Consider the following 20,880-nt stretch of genomic DNA (forward strand, 5'->3'; position numbering starts at 1 on the left):
CACCACAAACTACATAAAAAAATTATGTTTGGATGGAGGATTCCTTTAAGTGATCTGTACACATGGAGTGATCTCGTGCTGAAATGTGGTAGATACGGCACCATGGACAGGCTCAGAGGAGTTTGATCTGATGCCAGACTACAACTCAGATTTAAAAAGATAATTATGTTTTGATAACTTTGAAAGTTGCCTTTGAAGTCACTACTTTTGTACTCTTGGCTCTTTTCTTTAGTGATGTACGACATGTTGAGTGGGTGAGATCTTATCTAAGGATCTGGACGGAGCTGCAGGCCTACATCAAGGAGCACCACACCACCGGGCTCGTTTGGAGTAAAAATGTGAGTGGCCTTTCCTCATTATGATCCACAGGGTACTGTGAGGAGTTAAACTCTGGGCATCTTATAGTTCATGACCAAGCACCAGTGAGATAATGGGACACATGGACAACACAGATAGTGCACAAAGTGTGCTTTCTATCATATTATGCTATTCCAAAGGAATATGTATTGCTGAAAAAATGATAAATGTTAATCCTTGCATGAGAAGCTGTTGAACGTCATTCATTTCAGAAAAGGCATCTGCAGGGTTACTCGTGTCCTGTTTTGTAACAAGACATGAACAAAGGCTTCTTTAGCTCTTAATAACACTTTGAAAGCATCAGTAAAGTGATTATTCATCTTTGCAAAGTGTTTTCGTATGAACTACAGCAAGAGTGAGCAACATCGGTCCTGGAGGGCCATAATGGCTGCAGGTTTATCATTATCATTATTGCTGATGCAGCTCTTATTGCTCAAGTGACATTTTTCTGCTTCATTTTTAGTTGTCTCGCTTGTTCAGATTTCCTACCCTTAATTGCTTATTTTAATTTTAATCAGCTGCCGTCACTGTTTTTAATGGCTCCTTATTAGTGATAAGATGCAAACGACAAAGAAGCCAGCAGTACTCCATCTAAATTGTTTCCGTTGACACCTTTGTGTATTCATCCTGCACTATCTGGTTTAATAAAACATTTGGGGAGAAACTGAAGAAAAAAAAGTGAAGGACTGAGAATTGTTAATCTGCTCAAATTTTTATATCATTTGAATGATAACCTTGGAAAGGAAGCAAAATCTTTGATATAAGAATGACCTGACATTGCAGAGTTAAAACACAAACAATCCATTACATTAAATATGAGCAGTTATTGACAAGGACTGGTTTCTAATTAAACAACTGGTTTGTGTCAAAAACCTGCAGCCATTATGACCCTCCCGTGCCAACATTACTTATTGCTGAACTAGAGAGTCATGAAGTATGACTCAAAATGCCCACTAGAAGGGGAAAGACAATCAAACCCTAGCTAGTCAAAAAAACAGCAAACATGAAGTCTATATAAATAAAAAGATTTATAATAATAAAAAAAATATTCTGAAACAAGGTGCTCCGAGGAGCACAAAAAACATGGAAGGTAATTCCTTCAAATAGGAAAGCCAAATTGCCATCACGGTCCCAATATGAAAGCCATGAAGCAAAGTAAAGAAAACGGTGAAAAAGATGTCAAAAATCCAGTAACCACAAAAACACAAGAACAATCACAAATCCTACAAACTCATCACACCACAAGCGCTTCAATGAACCGCAGAGGACTATGAGTTTTCCTCAGTTCGTTGCAGTGATGTGCAGGTGGCCCTTCCTCTTCAGAAAACCACTAGCAAGACATTCAGAAGTGGCAGTAGTTCCCTAAATAAATAAACTAAATGATCAACCATATTAACATAAATAATGAACAAAGCATACTGTGACAACAGCTCCCCAAACACCCAGCACAAACTGGCACGGATACAATTGAAAAGGCACAAAGACTCTTTAGTTGTGGGAAACTCTTTGAATCAAGCGTTTCCCACCACAGCCACAAGCACCTTTAGCAGAGTAGCACACAATAACTCTTTTCTCCCTCCTCTCTCGGTCACTCTTTCACTGTCTTCTCCACTCCACTTCATCCACCTTCCACCCGACTCTGGCTCGTCCATCTGAGGTAGGCGGCTCATTTTATCTTCCACCTGGGAGTACTTCTGGTCTTCCATACACCTGGTCCGGAAGCACTTCAAGGTGAGACAGAAGCCCACGGGTATCAGCAAAAGTGAAAGGGAAGGTCTACAGGATGGTAGTGAGACCAGCTATGTTATATGGGTTGGAGACGGTGGCAGTGACCAGAAAGCAGGAGACAGAGCTGGAGGTGGCAGAGTTAAAGATGCTAAGATTTGCATTGGTTGTGATGAGGATGGACAGGATTAGAAATGAGGACATTAGAGGGTCAGCTCAAGTTGGATGGTTGGGAGACAAAGTCAGAGAGGCGAGAATGCGTTGGTTTGGACATGTGCAGAGGAGAGATGAGGGGTATATTGGGAGAAGGATGCTAAGGATAGAGCTGCCAGGCAAGAGGAAAAGAGGAAGGCCTAATGGATGTTGTGAGAGAAGGCATACAGGTGATGGGTGTGACAGAGCAAGATGCAGAGGACTGAAAGATATGGAAAAAGATGATCCACTGTGGCAACCCCTAACAGAAGAAGAAGAAGAAATCCCTGCAGCACCCCCTGGAGGCACCCACAGAACTCAACAGGGCTGACTCAAAGAACTCCATGTCCCTTGCTTCCCTGTGGGAATTCGAGGCACCACTGCAACCCGGGGGGGCTCTCATTTAGTGCTTCCGGGGGAGATACTGTCCTGTGCACACTCTCTCCCCAGGTCCTTCTATCTCTTGGGTTTCTCACCTGGGTAAGGCTGCTGGCCGTCCCTCGCAATACATAAAAGAGATATTTGAACTCCAGGCTGGGGGGAACCCTGACTGAAACATAACAGTGGTCTACTAAAATCACGTCTCTTTGGAATGGTCAGAGTGGGCTTAAGTGAGTGTCTCTTGGTATTGCATTCTTCAGTTTAACAACTGTAAATCCTTCATACTTGAAAGTAATTTTACCAGCGTATGGAAGGCATTTCATATGCCAAACATCATAGAGATGAATAGCCACTTTACTGATGTTTTGTAAGTATTATTAAGACTAAAACAAGACTTTGTTAAGGCCTTATTACATTACAGTATATATGCATCTCTGTAGAGCCTAAAGTGGTACATTTAAATTTTGAATTTGTTTGATCCAATGCCTAACCTGGCAATATCAGGTTCAAGACTTGAGCCAGTCCTGGACGGGACATCACAAGACACATTCACTGTCACTCTCGCACTCAGTCATTCACACCTGGCACCCCATGACTGACAGGAAGAGTTACAAATATCCATAGTGCCGTCTCCAAAGCAGAAAGGCTTATTTTTTTCTGGTTAGAGCTTTATTGCTCCATAGACCCATGTTGATTCTTTGCCTGCCCCCTGTGCATGCTGGGCTAGCTCTGTCAATCTGTTTTCTGAACCCAGTTATCCAATTAAGGATTGCAGAGCCTGGAATGTGCGGGATAAAAAGTGCATTCAGGGACCAGTGCTAGATGGGGTACTAGTCCACCACTGGGATACTCCAAACTGGCCCAGAGTGTGTGAATGTGACCTGTATAACCACTAGGGGATGTCACCAAGCCCTAAACCCCAGATGCAATCACCCCCCACAACACAGTTGCAGGTTTAAATATTGTCCCCTTTATTAATAAACAATACCTCAACACACAGTTTAAGAAATCTAATCCTCTTCCTTCGCACTCCTCCCGTCAAGCCTCGTCCACCACGTCCCAACTCTAGCTGCCCGGTCAAAGTGAAGCGGCTCCTTTTATCTTTGACCCAGGAGTACTTTTGGGGTTAGGACAAGGTTTATTGGAAGCACTTCTGGGTCAGATGAGTAGGGACCTGCCCATCTCTCAATACTGTCCCCCAAACCCCCCATGGTGCCCACAGAATCCATAAGGCTATATTCCAGAACTCCAGTAATGCCCTGTGGGTATCCAAAGAGGACCCAAATCCTAGGGACGTTGCCCTCTAGTGTATTGGGGTTGCAGTACCTAGATGCTGTTGTCTCCACTGGTCCTTCCGACATACTGACTTCCCTGCCGTGTAAGGATTCTTGTTCCAATCCGGTCAGAGAGCCTGTCCTTCCATTTTCTTTTGTCATGGTGTTCCTTCTAGATAGATAGATAGATAGATAGATAGATAGATAGATAGATAGATAGATAGATAGATAGATAGATAGATAGATAGATAGATAGATAGATAGATAGATAGATAGATAGATAGATAGATACTTTATTAATCCCAAGGGGAAATTCACAGCATTCACAAAAATTCACAAATTCTGTCAAAGGAATCTCCCTCCTGTGGCACTCACACTTGTCATGGACCAATCACCTTGATGGCTGGTTTAGACATTGGGCCTGATGGTTTATACATTGGACTCCGGTTCCCCAGGACTAGGTATTGGACTATGGTAATGGATCATGGAGTGACAAATAATCGCCACCCAAGTGGTGTTAAATTCTTCCTTGATTGACCAACAGGCTGAATTCGTTTTCCACGGGGCCTGCCGTCTCTTTCAGCGGAGGAGCGCTCCTGAACTTTTCTCTTGAAATAAGGCATGTGTTGGATTTGACTGTCAGCTGTTTCTTGGCATCATTTAGTCTTGTGCGGTTAGGGACAGGTGCTGTTAGAAAACATGCCAGCCACTCATAATTTTGCTGAAGAAATACCGCGACAAAAGGCTTATGTCTCCTCAAGTCACCCAGCTGTTCAGCCAGAAAAGCTTGACATTCTCCATAAAACAGAAAGCCCTCGAATGTGAGGTTTAGTGTTTCAAAGTTCATTTGCTATTCATGGTTATTTCATACGCTTCCTGCCATGCGCATGATAGTCTGCTTTTTCAGACAAAGTGTGTTATGAATGTCAGTAACTTTATTGATTTTTAATGGTTTGATAGAACCGGGGTGCCAGTAAAGCCCCAAACACAATGACATGAATGCAGTCCCACATTCAAATAAAGGAGAGTTTATTATCCACAATCCTCACTTAAGCACAAAGCACAGGTTCTCTTTCTTTACAATACCTCACAATACCTCTCTTCTCACCATCGCACTGCTCTCGTCCTGTTGAGTGCTGCCTCCCTTTCTCTCAGCTCTGACTCACCTGTACAAGGGAGTGTGGTGCCTTTTATTGCGGACCCGGGAGTACTTCCTGTGCCAGGGCTGCTGCCTGTTGGAAGTACTTCCAGGTCATATGGAAATCCAATATAACAGGGAGCACATCTCCCTGCAGCGCCCTCTTGCAGCACCTATGTACCCCAGCAGGGCTGCTCTGCCAGACTACATCTGGTTGGTTTCCGACTGCATACTGAAATATAGGGCTGCTACCATCCAGCGTCCTGGGGGAATAAAGAGTCCTCAGTGACATCTAGTTTCTATGGACTGTCCATCCATCCACTCTGGCCATCTCTTCCATTCCCCTGGGAGGGATGCTTGTCTACCTGCTAGGAACCTCCCGTCCGGGTAAGGAACCATCCCCTCTCCTGGTCGGGATGCCCCTCCAACCCATGTGGCATTTACACTGGGCTTAATGAACTTGTTTTTTGGACCTTTTCTTCTCTGAGTTTTTATCCATGCTGACCTTTCAGTTTCGTTTTTTACTTTCATTTTTTCATTTTATCGTTATATTTTGCAGTTAGCATTTTCTTTTCAAGTGGGCACCGCCATTTTGAGTGTATGTTGCTATGAAGTGACTTCTTGTTGTCAGGGGTTGCATGATGTCATCGGCAGTGCAAGGAAGTCCTTGTTTTTAACAAAGGCTTTAGTGAACTACTCATAAGATGAACACTTTTTCAGACTTCTTGTGTCCTGCCAGAAAGAATGAAAGGACCGGGAGTTAAATACCGAAGCCAAAGTATGAAATCCAGGACGTCAAGAAGGGAATCCAGCAACAAAAGCTAACCGTGAAGAAACCTCATCGTTGAAAACTCAGAAATGGGTTTGAAGTTTTGTTTAAGCTTAAACAACAACAACAAAAAAATAATAATCACAAACGAATTTTGTTATTTCTTCGTGAAATCCGTAATATCGGACGAAGAAATGACTCCAGAGATAATTTGTGCAAATATTAGGAGATGCGCTTTTGCCATATCGCTACGTCTGTGCCTCTATCTGTAGCCATCCCAGCGTAGGGTTTTCATGGCTGCGAGAAATCCGTTCTTGGGGTGCGGTGTGAGGATGTGATGATTTTTGATAGCATGAATGTGCGCTTCACTTTGTCATTTGATTCATGGTGCCAGTTAAACAATGCAGTAGTTCAAAAATTAATTAATCGATGCAGCTTATTTACTTTGTCTTAAATGGCATCGTTTAAATAACATTTTTTAAAATGAGTTCCACCATTAACAATACATTTTTCAATATGATTTTCCACATAGTGTAATGTGCCCTGGTTTTCACTTAGCAATTCCATTCACCAAGTAAAAATAAATAAATCTTTATATATAATACGCTACAGTGGCTGTCCGTTTGTCTGTCCAGGATTTTAAATCACCTGTAGCTCGCAAACCGTTTGACCTATTGACCTGAAATTTGGTACACTTGCACTACGTGACGTCTACTATCTGCTTTTGGGGTGATGATTGACCTCCAAGGTTATTCCTCTTTTTATTTTTATTTTATTTTATTGTAGAATCAACACTCAGGAGCGCCGTTCTCATCCCTACCACACTTCCTCTACCTCTTCATATCTTAAATCATTCTTGAGGCAGATTGAAGACTTAAATGGCAGCTCAAGTGAAAAATTAAGAAAAACATACTAAGTAATTGCAACACAAACACTGACTTAATCAGTTTTAACATGAAAAGATGCCGATGAAAGAAGAGAAGAAGCGGACCGCTAGGGTGGAGAAAAGAGCATATGAATGGTAAACGTACAGAGAAAGAGGATGAAAACTAGGAATGCTCAAGTCAAGTGTACTCACTGAACGTTATCGTGCAGTGCGCCATTACTGGTAAATAAGTAAATCCAAAACATGTATGCACTATTTGTTTATATGAACGAGAGGATAAATCTTAATCAATAATTTGGTGAACAGACCGGTTTGAAATGTTGAGTGACATTGTACTGGACGCCTCCTGCTTGTCTCAACCTTTTCACATTTTCTGCTGTTCTTACAGTTCTGATTGGTCTAACAAACATGTCATGTTGGACATTTATCACATCACCCGAAAACTGCGTGACGGTCAGGAATTCTTCTTTACCGAGGGACGTAAAACTTAATGCAAAATCCATACACCTCTCTTACAGATTTAGTGTGTATGCCATAACACGAACACACAAACCAGTGAACATTATAATTGTAACTGCATTTAGCATACTGCACTTCCACCGCACACTATATATTCTGCCAACCAATTAATTTGCCCTTCAAAATGCCCTGAAAATCGTCACATTCTTGTCCCACACCCAGAGCCGGCGCCACCATTAAAGGTGAATTAGGCATTCAAATAGAGTGTAGATCATAAGTAGGGGAAAACCCAGCCGCACCGGTTAGCTACCGAAGAGTTGGTTGGCACAATAATAAGCTTAGCCTGGAGCGCAAAATAACCTGGCACTGGCACTGCCCACACTTATTATTTTCATTTTAAAATTTCAAATTAACACTACGTTCCCGTCACCTCACAAGCTCATCTGTCCTTTCCTTACCTCTCTCCCTTTCTTATGCATGTCTTTGCCTGTCAGTTATCTTAATTTGACGGTTTTACTGGTTGTCAGAGGGTTGGCATTGGCGTGGGGAATATGTTTTCATACTTTCATGCCACAGAAGCGAAAGCTCTGTGTGATGCCTCAAGAATATTGTTTCACTTACTACCACAGTAAGTAGTATGCTAAATTTCAGGTGGTGTATCACTCGATATAGAATTCACACTTGGATGAGTTCAGCTAATTTTACTACACAATCGCGTGGTGACCCAATTTGTCTTGCAATCAAATGTACTAGAAACACTGCATTAGAAAATTGTGACAAGGGCAGACCATTTAGCCCAGCTAGTTTGTACATCCTATTCAGAGAGGTTGTCCAAAAATACATCAAGCTGAGACATGAAGGTCCCTAACGTCATGCTCTCCACCACAATACCTGGGGTTTATGATTCTTTGCAGGAAGAAAGTTTTTCTAACATTTGTTAGAAAAGATTTCCCTAACCCTAACCCTAACCCTTCACGAGTTTCCAACCATGTCTTTGTGTTAGATTAAGCTCATCCTACAATGTTCATGTTGGTTTCCTCTACCAGCCTAAAGAAATGTTGTTAGGTTGACAGGGATCCCTAAGTTTCGTTTAAGAAATTAACTGTGATCACTTTAGAGCGTGCACAGCAATGGACTGGTGCCCATCTACAGTGGATTACTGCCTTGTGCCCACCACCATGAAGCTGAATGAATGGATGAGATGACCTTTAAAAAGAGAAATTTGTTCACAATAATCAGTCCTAACCTATTGTGGTCCTCCTGAAAGAAAATATCAAAATGTGAAAGCACCCCAGTTTTCCAAGTGTCTGTTTCACATTAAATGTTAATTCTGCTTTGAGCGTAAGAACCAGAAGAGAAATGTGCTCTAAACATTTATGTGTGTGTATACTTCTCCAAAAAATCAGGATCTAAGTCTCACAATTCCTAAAAATCGAAGCTAGCTTCAGCAGCAACCAGAACAATGTGATATGAAGAACAGATGACACTGAAGGGGGGCTCATGAAAAGGTCTGCTTTAACGACTTGTAGCAGCTGATAAAATAACACAGGGGGTCTTCTTTAAGCGATGCAGAAAAACACAAAAGCCAGGGAATTATGAGTAACAGCTGCTCTAGGGGCCGCTCAAATTCTCCAAAAAACACTGGCTGTGTCTTTACAAGATAGATGACCGTGGTGGCAGCAGCAAAAGGAGCTAATATGGCACTCAGCACAGAGAAGCAACCCACTGTTTGTCTGTGTTTGAAATAGAGAAGCAGCCATCCATCCATTTTCTAACCCAGACATTTCTTTCATTGCAACACTAGGGAAGAAAATTGTGCAGTAAAATATTTCTAAATTAGGACAGCAGCCCTACTGGTAGATTTCGATTTCGATTTTTTGATACTTTTGGGCTGACATTGGAAAAAAGGACGGAAATATACCTTCTTGTCCTCAGAGACACCTTGGACTTTTATAGCTACCAACCAAAGTAAATCCCTTATAGGCTATACGTTATTTGCCAGAAATACAAACAAGAAGCCAACAACTTTCTTAATATGAGAAGAACCTAGGAGTCATGGTGGACTTGTCTTTATCTGCATCAAGACAGTAGACAGACGCAAACAAAAAGGCTAATAGAATGTTCAATTATATATTAGACTAGCTGGGCTACCCCCCTAAGACTGGTTGAAATCTAAATAATAAGCGTAGACCTCAATGTTAACATTTCCAGTGCACCATCTATTGGAATATATTTTGTAATGCACGCAGTAATAAAATGCATTGCTTTGTCATTCCAACAGATGGCACATCACATACATCTGTAATAATACAATGCATTACTGCAAATGTTTCTGATGCACCATCTGTTGGAATGACAAAAGCAATGCATATGTTTCTGCTATATGCTGTTTGTTATGAGACTTGTATAAGAAGTGTTAATGTTTGTGATGAACCATATGTTGGAATGATTAGAGCAATGCATTTTATTACTACAAATTCTCCTGGAATAACAAGAGACACGGCAACCTGATAGACACATAGATACACAGACACTCAGACACTTTTTATTTTTATGAAAGTGTATTTGATTAGATTAGATAAACTTTATTAATCCCAAGGGGAAATTTAGATTCATACAGCTGCAGAAACATAAAAAAGCAAAGATACAGACTCACAGAACAAATAATGGAATCAATGAATAGAGAGATAAAAAACAAATAAATAATACATACATAAGTGAATGTGTAGTATCGAGTACAAAAATAGAAAAATGAACTTAAAGAATATATGCATGTAGTCTGTGAAGTCGGGAGGAAGCATTGAATTGCCTGATAGCAGCAGGTAGAAAAGACCCCTAAAGGCACTTCTTAGCACTCCATGGAGGAATAAGCCTGAAGCTAAAAGAGCTCCAAGAAGGAAATGGAGGGGATTTTTCATGATGGCATCCAATTTTTACACCATTCTCTATTCCACCATAGCTTCCAGTGTGGTCAGGGTTCGCCCTGTGATGAAGCGGAATTTCCTCATACATTTGTTAAGGCATTGTGTGTATTTTGAACTCAGGTTGTTTCCCCCGGAGCCCATCGTGGAGAACAATACACTGGCTAATGCAGACTGGTAAAACATCTCGAGAAGTCTTCTCTGGAAGTGCAGGCTGCTCTGGGCCCACCCGGAAAAGCAGCTCCTGTATTAAGTTAGGGTCCGCACAGTCCGTCTATTATTCTCCTTTACAGATGTAGCAATACAATATTTTAATTAATATTGCACCTCTGTGTGTCAAGTTGGCAGCCACGTAAGACAGAATAATTGTGGGATATGCCGTGATGGCTGACAAGGCTCTTTAACGTTGAGGTTTTATAGCATTACCGTATATACTCACGTATAAGTTGGCACTTGAAACCCGAAAAATCAGTCATAAAATCAGACCCCGACTTATACGCCTGTTCAAAAATGCGACACTTATTTTTTTTTTTTTTACATCTTCCTGCTTCCTCCAATCTCGCATCAGTTTCTCAGATGCATCAAATTTTGTTGCAGCAGCGTAGGTACCAATTTCTTTTGCTACTTCAACAGCGTTTACTTCAAACCAGCTTCATATTTTCTTCTGATCAAACGCTCCATCGTAGATGAGGGATGCTCTTACGATAAAGGTGTATGAGGGTGTGAGATACAACAAACACAAATCAGGGCAAACGTCGCTTCAGAATAGTTCGGGTATTACTGTGTGGTCACGAAGGCACAATAGAGAGACAGAGAGAGAGGTTAGGAGCACACGATGATACAGCGCATTGCCGTACCCACATAGAAAACAAAAGGCCGTGTGCTCCCCCTGTGGTTACTCTCTCAGGTGGGTGTTAGCATATCGTAATCTCTTGGACCAATGGTGTGAGTTTTCCGCATTTGACTTATATGACCGACATTATAAAATACCAGAAATTATACTGTAAAATAAACTCCCGACTTATCCATGGGAGAACTTATCCGCGAGTATATACGGTATATAATGATAGAAGGAAAATCAGAATTATGATGGTCATTTTCCATTTTCTGTAATGAGAAGGTCATAGCATTAAACAACAGTCATGGATCTCAGGTTTAGGAATGAATGGGACAAAATTAGATGCAAAACAAGACTTTTAGGGCACAGCAGAAACGTTTAGAAAAACTGCTCTGAGTACACTTGTACATCAAAGAGCAGAGGAGTGGGAGGAAAAGAAATAAACACTACGTTGTGAAGAGGTCTGGTCGTAAGTTGTAATACGGACGATAACAAGCTAACCATTCAAAATGAAAAACATTGGATGTGAGCGTCAGTAGTCTTTGCGCCCTAGGAGCCAAGTTACCCGAATTATTCTGTAACATTTCAGTACAGTGGAACCTCGGTTCACGAACGTCTCGGTACACGTACAAATTGGTTTACGACCTAAAAAGTTCGCCAAACTTTTGCCTTGGTTCACGACCACACACTCGGTATACGAACAAGCCAGGTTTCCTTTCGGTTTGTACATGTTCAGTCTCTCCCTGTGCATTTCCTGTGCAGCGAGCAAGAGAGAGATAGCAAGAGAGCGCGACACACACACACACACACAGAGGCAGTGCGAGAGATAGACAGACGCACACACACAGGTAGAGTGAGAGAGAGACACACAGGCAGCGTGAGAGAGAGAGATGGACGCATAAGGTAGGAAGGCAGTTAAAAAATGCACTGGGCTTGATTTTGTTTTCACTTCTGTTTACAGCGATCTGTTCGTAGTGTGCATTGTTACAATGTTACTTTTCTTGGTGGTTTATTAAATTACGGATTTTTTCAAATGTTCATTTTTTTCCCTGTGCTTAAAACTCATTTAAAAAAAAGTGTTTTTAGCCAGCAGTTGGTAGCACTATAGCGTGAACTATTGCAGTGTTAGTTTTCTCTGTTGTTCAAGGTTTTCTCAGTGTTATTCAATGTTTTTACATTTAGTTTACTATTACGCTGTGCATTCTATGGTTTAATTAACTATATTTGTGCTTAAAAACTTTAAAAATATATATATTTACATACAGTTCGTATGGTTTGGAACGGATTAATTGTATTTACATACAATCCTATGGGGGAAATTGTTTCGGTTCACGACCAAATCGGTGTACGACCAGAGCTTTGGAACGAATTATGGTCATGAACCGAGGTTCCACTGTAATAATTTATCACTCTGACACTGATCTTTCTGATCATAAAATAGGTCATTATGATAGCAACTGATGAGAAGAATTCATAATTAATTATAGAATTACGGTTTTTCAGTGTTCTTCTGGAGTGGCTCTTTCTCTTGCACGATTTGGCTCAAAAACGATTTAGCACATCATCATCTCGTAACAGGCTTAAGTTTCAAGTTTGGTTCCGTGCAGCCATTTAACCTCTAGACCGTCCTCAAGAAACTGTGACACACAGACACACACACACACACACACCCATCATCGAGATATCAATGTTTTTTTGGTATCAGGAGATTCAAAAATGTCGAGATCCATCAAAAACCAAAGATCGAAATTTTTGACGAATCAAAAGCTTTCGCTCCTCCCCCAAAGATGATAGGTTATGGTGGGGGAGGGCACAAAGCAAAAAGGCTGATCGCGGAAGTGAAGCGCGAAAACAAATCAGTCTGCGTAGTGCATCTGAAGTAAAATTAGTGCGGGTAAAACAAACAAGCATTCTTTTACAATCGAATGTCAGCTTTTGCCTTCAAATAAGACCTTTTTTTTAATAAATTCAAATTATATTCAGATAGCAAAGTTTGATCTAACTGCCATACTATGATGTAGGAGTCATCTGAGAATTTGTATACATGGTAAACACTGGTGTTATACTGGATGTTGTGACGGTGCAGGTCGGCCATAATGGGAGCATCTTGACCCCGACACCGCCGATAACGTAACTAGATGAGCTGAGCTGAGAAGGACAAAACACACCAAGTAGGGTGATGGTGAAAAGTGCAAGGGCTTTTATTAGTAAAAAAAAAAAAATCCAAAGTGTCCAAAAAGTGCAGTGCTCAAAAAAATTCAATAAATAAATAATCCACAAAAACACTGAAATGCTGGTGGAGGTTAAAATCAACAAATAGAGAAAAATCAGTTAAAAACGAGGTTAAAATTCAGATAGGTGTCTTCTTTAAAATGCTCAGTCCCCAGGGCTTCCCTTTTAAAACCAACGCCTCTCCAGGACGGGAACCATTCTCGCCACTCTACCACACTCCCTCCCCGAAAATAAGCGAGTGTGGCGATTATTTACTTAAACCGCCAATCTGCCGCGGACCTCACTTTATCAGAGATGTCCATTGCGTTGAAGGTGAACAGGAAGACAGACAAGATGGTTCCTTCAAGGAGCTCCAGAATTACACACCACCATTTCTGACACACAGTCCTTAAGCCTCACAAACTGCCTATCTGTGGAGGTGTGGAGTACAACTCAAGGAAGGTCAAAGGTGGGGGGGGGGTTGTCCATTTTGGTCACACTGTATAAAGTCCTTAACTGGAAAAATGTGTGATGATGTGAGTTCTGGAATCCTAACGGCCATTTAATTTGAGACAATGGAATTCCTTGCTGTGCTTCTTCTCTTTGTCATCCAGTTATTTGGACCGAGTGGCCAGTTCTCCTCTTATGACCTGTTTCTTTGTCTTTCAGGGTCCTGCTGCTTCAGGAGTATCGCTATCTGCTTCTCTAGCACCATTACCTTGTCCACCTCCTCCACCACCCCCTGGACCACCCCCTCTATTTCAAGAGGTTTCAAAATCGGATTCAACCGCTCTGCGTTCAGCACTGTTTGCAGAGCTCAATCAAGGGGAGGCAATCACCAAAGGTGAGGATGCACCCAAAGCACATTTATCAGCTGTCAGAAACCAAAAGTCTACATTGCAGTGGCTTCTTGATATTTGAATTTATTTCAGAACCTTACATGCTTGATGCAAACATTTTTTTGAATTGCTATCCAATAAGATGACACATTGACACATTGGTCAGCACTGCTGTCTCACTGTTTAGTGCAGGCCTTGTCAATGTACACTGACATAGATGGAGATGCCAGGTTTTTAATGGAAAGGGACCAGAAGTTGAGATGTGGTCAAAATAAACAGGCAAGGATCAAAACGCAGTACTGTCAAAGTTAAAAGTTATCCTAAATATATTTTTACTATTATTATCATGGACTGGTAACTAAGATGAGCTGTATAAGGAAGGGCAGACCTCTTTTTTCTTAAGAGACTGCGCTCCTTTAATGTGGACAATGACATCTTTCACATCTTCTACAACTCTGTGATGGCCAGTCTGGTGTTCTGAGCTGGTAGCACCACTTCAAGAGAAGCCCACCAAATCAACAACCTAATTAAAAAAAAAGGCAGGCTCTGTTATGGGACACACTCTGGACCTGCTGGAGGTAGAGGTCGAGGAGAGAAGGGACACAAAACTGATGGCAATTATGAACAAAGCTGAACATCCTGAGTGGCACACTAGCATTGAATCCTTTGGACTAACAAATGTGCATCAAGAAATGCTACTGGGGCTCCTTAATACCAACAGCAATACACCTCCATAATGACTTACTGGGAGTGCTCCATTATCTTTAGCCAAGTCAGACATCCTCTTCTTTTTAGTATTTCTGTTGAGTGTGTTTGAGGGGGCTGCTGTTGTTTGTTATGAAATGTCTTGATCTTCTACCTAAGAGTATCTTTCATTATGTACTGTATCTATGAATTATATAGTGCCTTTCATTATCTATCTATATATTTATTCTGTATAGTGCCTTTTCTATCTATCTGTCTATCTATCTATGAGTATCTTTCATTATCTATTGTGAAAGGCACTATATAGCACCCGACCCGGCACAGACTGACACAAAGGCACTTACTTAAATAAACAGATTTTTATTTTTCTTCAGCTGTGGGACACGCCTTCCCCGTGTCCCACAGGCCCAACACAGTCCCAAAACACTCACAATAATCACAACAATCCTTCGGGCACCACCACTCCTCCTCAGGCTTAGTCCTCCTCCTCCCGACTCTGGCTCCCTGAGTGGTAGTGGCTGGCCCTTTTTATATCCCACCCGGAAGCATTCCAGGTGCTTGACCACCTGGTCCTAATTGCACTTCCGGGTGGGGCTGCAGATTCGTCCAGCCGGGCTGTTGGAAGGAGACAGCCCCCCCTAGCGGCCACCCCGGGCCCCAACCAAGCTGTGGAGGACTCCATCTCCCATGGAGCCCTGCGAAAGGTTGGGGAATCAGCGTTGGCCAGGGAGGCTGCCACCAAGCGCCCTGGGGGAGGTATTCAGCTGTCCATGGCTGCTCCCCCGGAACATACACAGCAGGGGCGTCTCGGCCGGGCATGGGACCCGGCCATTCGTTACACTATCTATCTATATCTATCATGTAGTGCATTTCATTATTTATCTATGAATTATATAGTGCCTTTCATTATCTATCTATCTATATTTATTCTGTATAGTGCCTTTTCTATCTATCTATCTATCTATCTATCTATCTATCTATCTATCTATCTATCTATCATCTATCTATCTATCTATCATGTAGTGCATTTCATTATTTATCTATGAATTATATAGTGCCTTTCATTATCTATCTATATTTATTCTGTATAGTGCCTTTTCTATCTATCTATCTATCTATCTATCTATCTATCTATCTATCTATCTATCTATCTATCTATCTATCTATCTATCTATCTATCTAAGAGTATCTTTCATTATCTATCTATCTATCTATCTATCTATCTATCTATCTATCTATCTATCTATCTATCTATCTATATCTATCATGTAGTGCATTTCATTATTTATCTATGAATTATATAGTGCCTTTCATTATCTATCTATCTATCTATCTATCTATCTATCTATCTATCTATCTATCTATCTATCTATCTATCTATCTAAGAGTATGTTTCATTATCTATCTATCTATATCTATCATGTAGTGCATTTCATTATTTATCTATGAATTATATAGTGCCTTTCATTATCTATCTATCTATCTATCTATCTATCTATCTATCTATCTATCTATCTATCTATCTATCTATCTATCTATCTATCTATAAGTATCTTTCATTATGTATCTATGAATTATATAGTGCCTTTCATTATCTATCTATCTATCTATCTATCTATCTATCTATCTATCTATCTATCTATCTATCTATCTATCTATCTATCTATCTAAGAGTATCTTTCATTATCTATCTATCTATATCTATCATGTAGTGCATTTCATTATTTATCTATGAATTATATAGTGCCTTTCATTATCTATCTATCTATCTATCTATCTATCTATCTATCTATCTATCTATCTATCTATCTATCTATCTATCTATCTATCTATCTATCTATCTATCTGCTGTATCCAGTTGCAGCCCCCCCCCCAAGCCTTTTCCAGCAGTATCGGTTACCACCCCCCACTCAAACACATCCACATCAGCCTGATTTAGAGTCACATTTTATCCTAATCAGCATATCTTTGAGATGTCTGGTGAACGCCTCAGTACCCAGAGGTAAACCCATGAAGACAAAGGTGAAATGTGTGACTTCCACACAAGAAGTGGCACTTTTTGAATGAAAGTGCTGGTGAGGCCATACCACAGTTTTCCTTTCTGTGTATAGAGGTCTCTAATGTGAACATTAACTTGCCTAACTAATAATATCTGTCCCACTTTTGCTAATGACTTTCAAGATGTGCAAGTTCATACATCATTAGCATCACAAAAAAAAAAAATCAGTCAAATAAGGACATGCTGAGGCCTGGTCTGTGTCGATTGTCATTAGATTATTGTGATCCTCTCTAGCATCGTAACTATCTGACAAAATATAGCAGCATAGATTTAAACCTCAATTAAAGTGAGTTTTTAAATGTACATCCGCATCCCCATACGCGAGCAGCAGAACTGCAAAGAGGCTAGCGCGTAGCACAGGCCCAGGGGTTAGCAAGCGAAACAAGCAGGGGGCATTGCTCCCTAGTACTATAAAAGAACAAGATTTTTCTAGGTAAGAAATTACATTGAGCATATGTTTAATACGCCAAAGGTTCTCTGCACATGTGACAATAATAACTCTAACACCTATAAATCTATCATATCAAGGATTGTTATAACTATTGTAATCATAAATTACTTATTTTAAAAAAAACATGTGGTGGGGCTGTGCCTCACGGGCCCATAATGTGGAGACACCAAAGCACACAAGCATTATTGCAAACATCCCAGACCAACCACATGCGCTACCTGGTAGGTAACCACCCATACAATCAGATTGTGTGTGAGACTACGAATGCTATGAATGTAATTACTCCGATCTCCAGGCTGTCAAATAAACGAACCACATGCCACAAGGGGCTTCGCTTCTGACGCCAAGGTTCAATCCCCGCAAGGGGTGCAGTAGAGTGAGTACGCCTGATGAGCCCAAATAAGGGCGAAACACGTATCGCGTACTCTTTGCATTATTTGACAGTAAACTATTAACATGTTTATATATATATATATATATATATATATATATATATATATATATATATATATATATATATATATGGAATAATGTTTGGAATTCTTCCACCAATCTCAGAAATTCAATTTTTCTCTGTGTACATTAGGGCTTCGACATGTGTCAGATGATCAGAAAACTCACAAGAACCCTGGGCTTCGGAGTCAAGGAGGAGTCAGCCGGCAATCTCCCACTAAGAGTCAGACGTCCAGCTCGTCAGGCCCCAAAGCAGCTCCCCAGAATAAGCTGCCAGTGTTAGAACTCGAAGGCAAGAAGTGGAGAGTGGTAGGTGAATATGGCTACTTGAGCCACGTCTTGGTCATTGACCGGATTCCGGAGGTTTTACAGTTTTTTTTTTTTTTAATTGAGAAGGAACTATTTTATTATTTGAACTTCTCTGTTTAGCTAGTAGCAGTGTTGTCCCGTGTCATCCAATCAGAAGAAAAAGTGGTCAGAAGTTTTTTCTTCAGTCAACTGACTGTATAGTTTGTTCAAGATTCCCCAAATGCTGTGAGTGAAGAAGTGCTTCCAGATTTCCTACTAAATGCACTCTCTCTTAATTTCTCCAATACCTAACTGGAAAAAATTTGGATGTGAGCGTCAGTAGGCTTTGCGACTCTAGGAACCAAATTACCTGAACTATTCTCTAACATTTCTATAATTATTTACTGGTCTGATGCTAACCTTTCTGATCATAAAATAGGTCATTACAATAGCAACTGATGAGAAGAATTCATAATTAATTGCAGAATTACAGTATTTGAGGGTTCCTCTAGAGTGCCTCTTTCTCTTGTACAATTTGGTTCAAAAACTAGTCAACACATCATCTTGTATAAATCTGATGCGTTACTGAGGGGACAGTGCTGTTCTAGGCAATAGCTTTCAGAACCTGTTGACTTTTAATCACATTTCTGTATATAAAATCCAATGTCTGTCTGTTTGTCTGCTTTTCACGAGAGAACTACTTAATGGATTTAGATCGGGTTTTTTTCCTATAATTTGCTGCAACATTCTTGTTGATTTTGCGACTTCTCTCATCGCACTATGTATCATAAGTTCGCTTGCAGTACCGATTTACTTGTGTGAATCTGAGAGACATGTAGTGGGGCCCTCCACACTCACACACCAGCCTCGCAATTACCTCTGCTTAGCTAGCGAACGAGAGAACTACTTAACGGATTTAGATCATCTTTTTTCTAGAATTTGCTTGAACATTCCGGTTGATTTTGCAACTTCTCTCATTGCGTTAAGTATCATAGTTCACTTGCGGTACCGATTTGTTTGCGTGAATCCGAGAGACACGCAACGGGGCCCTCCTCACTCACGCACCAGCCTCACATCTTACCTCCATTTAGCTAGCGAGCGACAGAACTACTTAACGGATTTAGATCATCTTTTTTCTAGAATTTGCTTGAACATTCCGGTTGATTTTGCGACTTCTCGCATTACGTTAAGTATCATAGTTCACTTGCGGTACCGATTTGTTTGCGTGAATCCGAGAGACACGCAGCGGGGCCCTCCTCACTCACGTACCAGCCTCGGGGTGTATCTTACCTCCGCTTAGCTAGCGAACAAGAGAACTACTTAACGGATTTACATCTGGCTTTTTTTAGAATTTTCTTGAACATTCCGGTTGATTTTGCAACTTCTCACATTCACTAAGAATCATAGTTCGTTTGCAGGAGCAATATATTCACGCTAAGCCGAGACAGAGGCTGCAGGCCTACATCAGGAGTAGGGAGCCGGGCAGGGCCGTCCTGTCTGTCCTGTTTCACCTCTAATCGCGGGGGACAGCTACGTAGTAATGGATAATTGACCTCTATGTGCTATTTTATCCTTTTGTTTTGAAGCTTAGATATTTCAGGACAATCCAAAACCAGTTAGCTCCCTGGCTGCAAATCTCTCAAAATTGATTTTTACATCACAGAAATACATCACCATATTTTCCTTTTCTAGGAGTACCAAGATAATGCCAATGACCTTGTCATTTCTGAAGCTGAGCTGAAACAAGTGGTTTATGTCTTCAAGTGCAGCTACTCCACACTGCAGATAAAAGGCAAAGTTAATTCCATCATAGTGGGTGAGTTGATTTCTTTTAAGAAACTTCAGCATTGTCGGCTTAACATATGGAAAAACTCTTTTGGGTACATGTAGTATGATCATTCATGAAAAGGAAAGTCAGAAAAGCTAACGCAAAGGCACTGACTGAGATGGGATGTGCAAGTGAGGCGGGCATGAGAAACAAGGTGGGCTAGTGCAGTGAAGACAGAAATGGGAGCTGTGAGTGATGAAAAGTCACCTTGAGTACTGAGAAAAGTGCAATATAAATGTAATGAATTATTATTATTATTATTATTATTATTATTATTATTATTATTATTATTATTATTATTATTATTTTAACAGTAATTTGTTATTGGACTGTGCACATTTTCTCAGCATATTTTAATGATAATGATTATAACTGCATTTCCAATCAGGTATTAAGAAAGAAGAACAGCCATTTGTCATCATTGGCCAATTAATCATTTCTTCATATTGTCTAAAGCAGAGGTGTCCAGGTCCAGTCCTGAAGGGCCGCAGTGGCTGCAGGTTTTCATTCTAACCATCTTTTACATTAGTGACCACTTTTTGCGGCTAATTATCGACATTTGCCTTAAATTAGCAGCCAAACGATGAGACACAAAATGAGCTGCCACATGACCAGCTCACCAGTACCCATCACACAATATCTGAGAATAAAGAAAGGTGACGGTCTCAGTAAGGTTGATCTTCAAAACATTTTAAGGGTGTTCTGAGAAAAAAAAACAGAAAATCAACAGTTTTAGAAATGTCTGATGTGGCAGAATAAGAGCAGCAACAAGCCATGGAATGAAATAAGTTTAATTAACAGCAAGAATCGGCTTCTCATTAAGTCATTGTTTGGAGTGAAGTTGGTTGGAGTTTGAATCCCCGATTTAGCTGGTCATCTGTTGGCTCGCTTCACATCTCATTTCTGTTTTGCTGCCATTTAATGAGGACAAGAATCAATTCAGAGGACTGAATTCTTAAAAACATGGCTATTAAAATGAAGGGAAAAGGAATTAATTCACAGTGAAAACTGATTAGGAAAAAGGTTAGAATGAAAACCTACAGCCACTGTGGCCCACCAGGATCGGAGTTGGACACCCCTGATCTAAAGACTCACTGGGGAGGCCA

The 20,880-nt window shown here is 40.7% G+C and overlaps 1 protein-coding gene across 1 annotated transcript in view; it reads left to right on the forward strand.

Moving 5' to 3' along the window:
- Positions 1–20,880, forward strand: part of cap2 (cyclase associated actin cytoskeleton regulatory protein 2) — a 135,070-nt gene that overhangs the window by 106,550 nt on the left and 7,640 nt on the right. Inside the window, exons 7-10 of the mRNA XM_028817267.2 lie at positions 233–338; positions 13,821–13,995; positions 17,792–17,967; positions 19,639–19,762. Of these exons, the coding sequence (XP_028673100.1) occupies positions 233–338; positions 13,821–13,995; positions 17,792–17,967; positions 19,639–19,762 (581 nt within the window). The remainder of the gene's footprint in view (positions 1–232; positions 339–13,820; positions 13,996–17,791; positions 17,968–19,638; positions 19,763–20,880) is intronic.

The sequence above is a fragment of the Erpetoichthys calabaricus genome, chromosome 13 (genome assembly GCF_900747795.2).
Source record: "Erpetoichthys calabaricus chromosome 13, fErpCal1.3, whole genome shotgun sequence".
Lineage (NCBI taxonomy): Eukaryota > Metazoa > Chordata > Cladistia > Polypteriformes > Polypteridae > Erpetoichthys > Erpetoichthys calabaricus.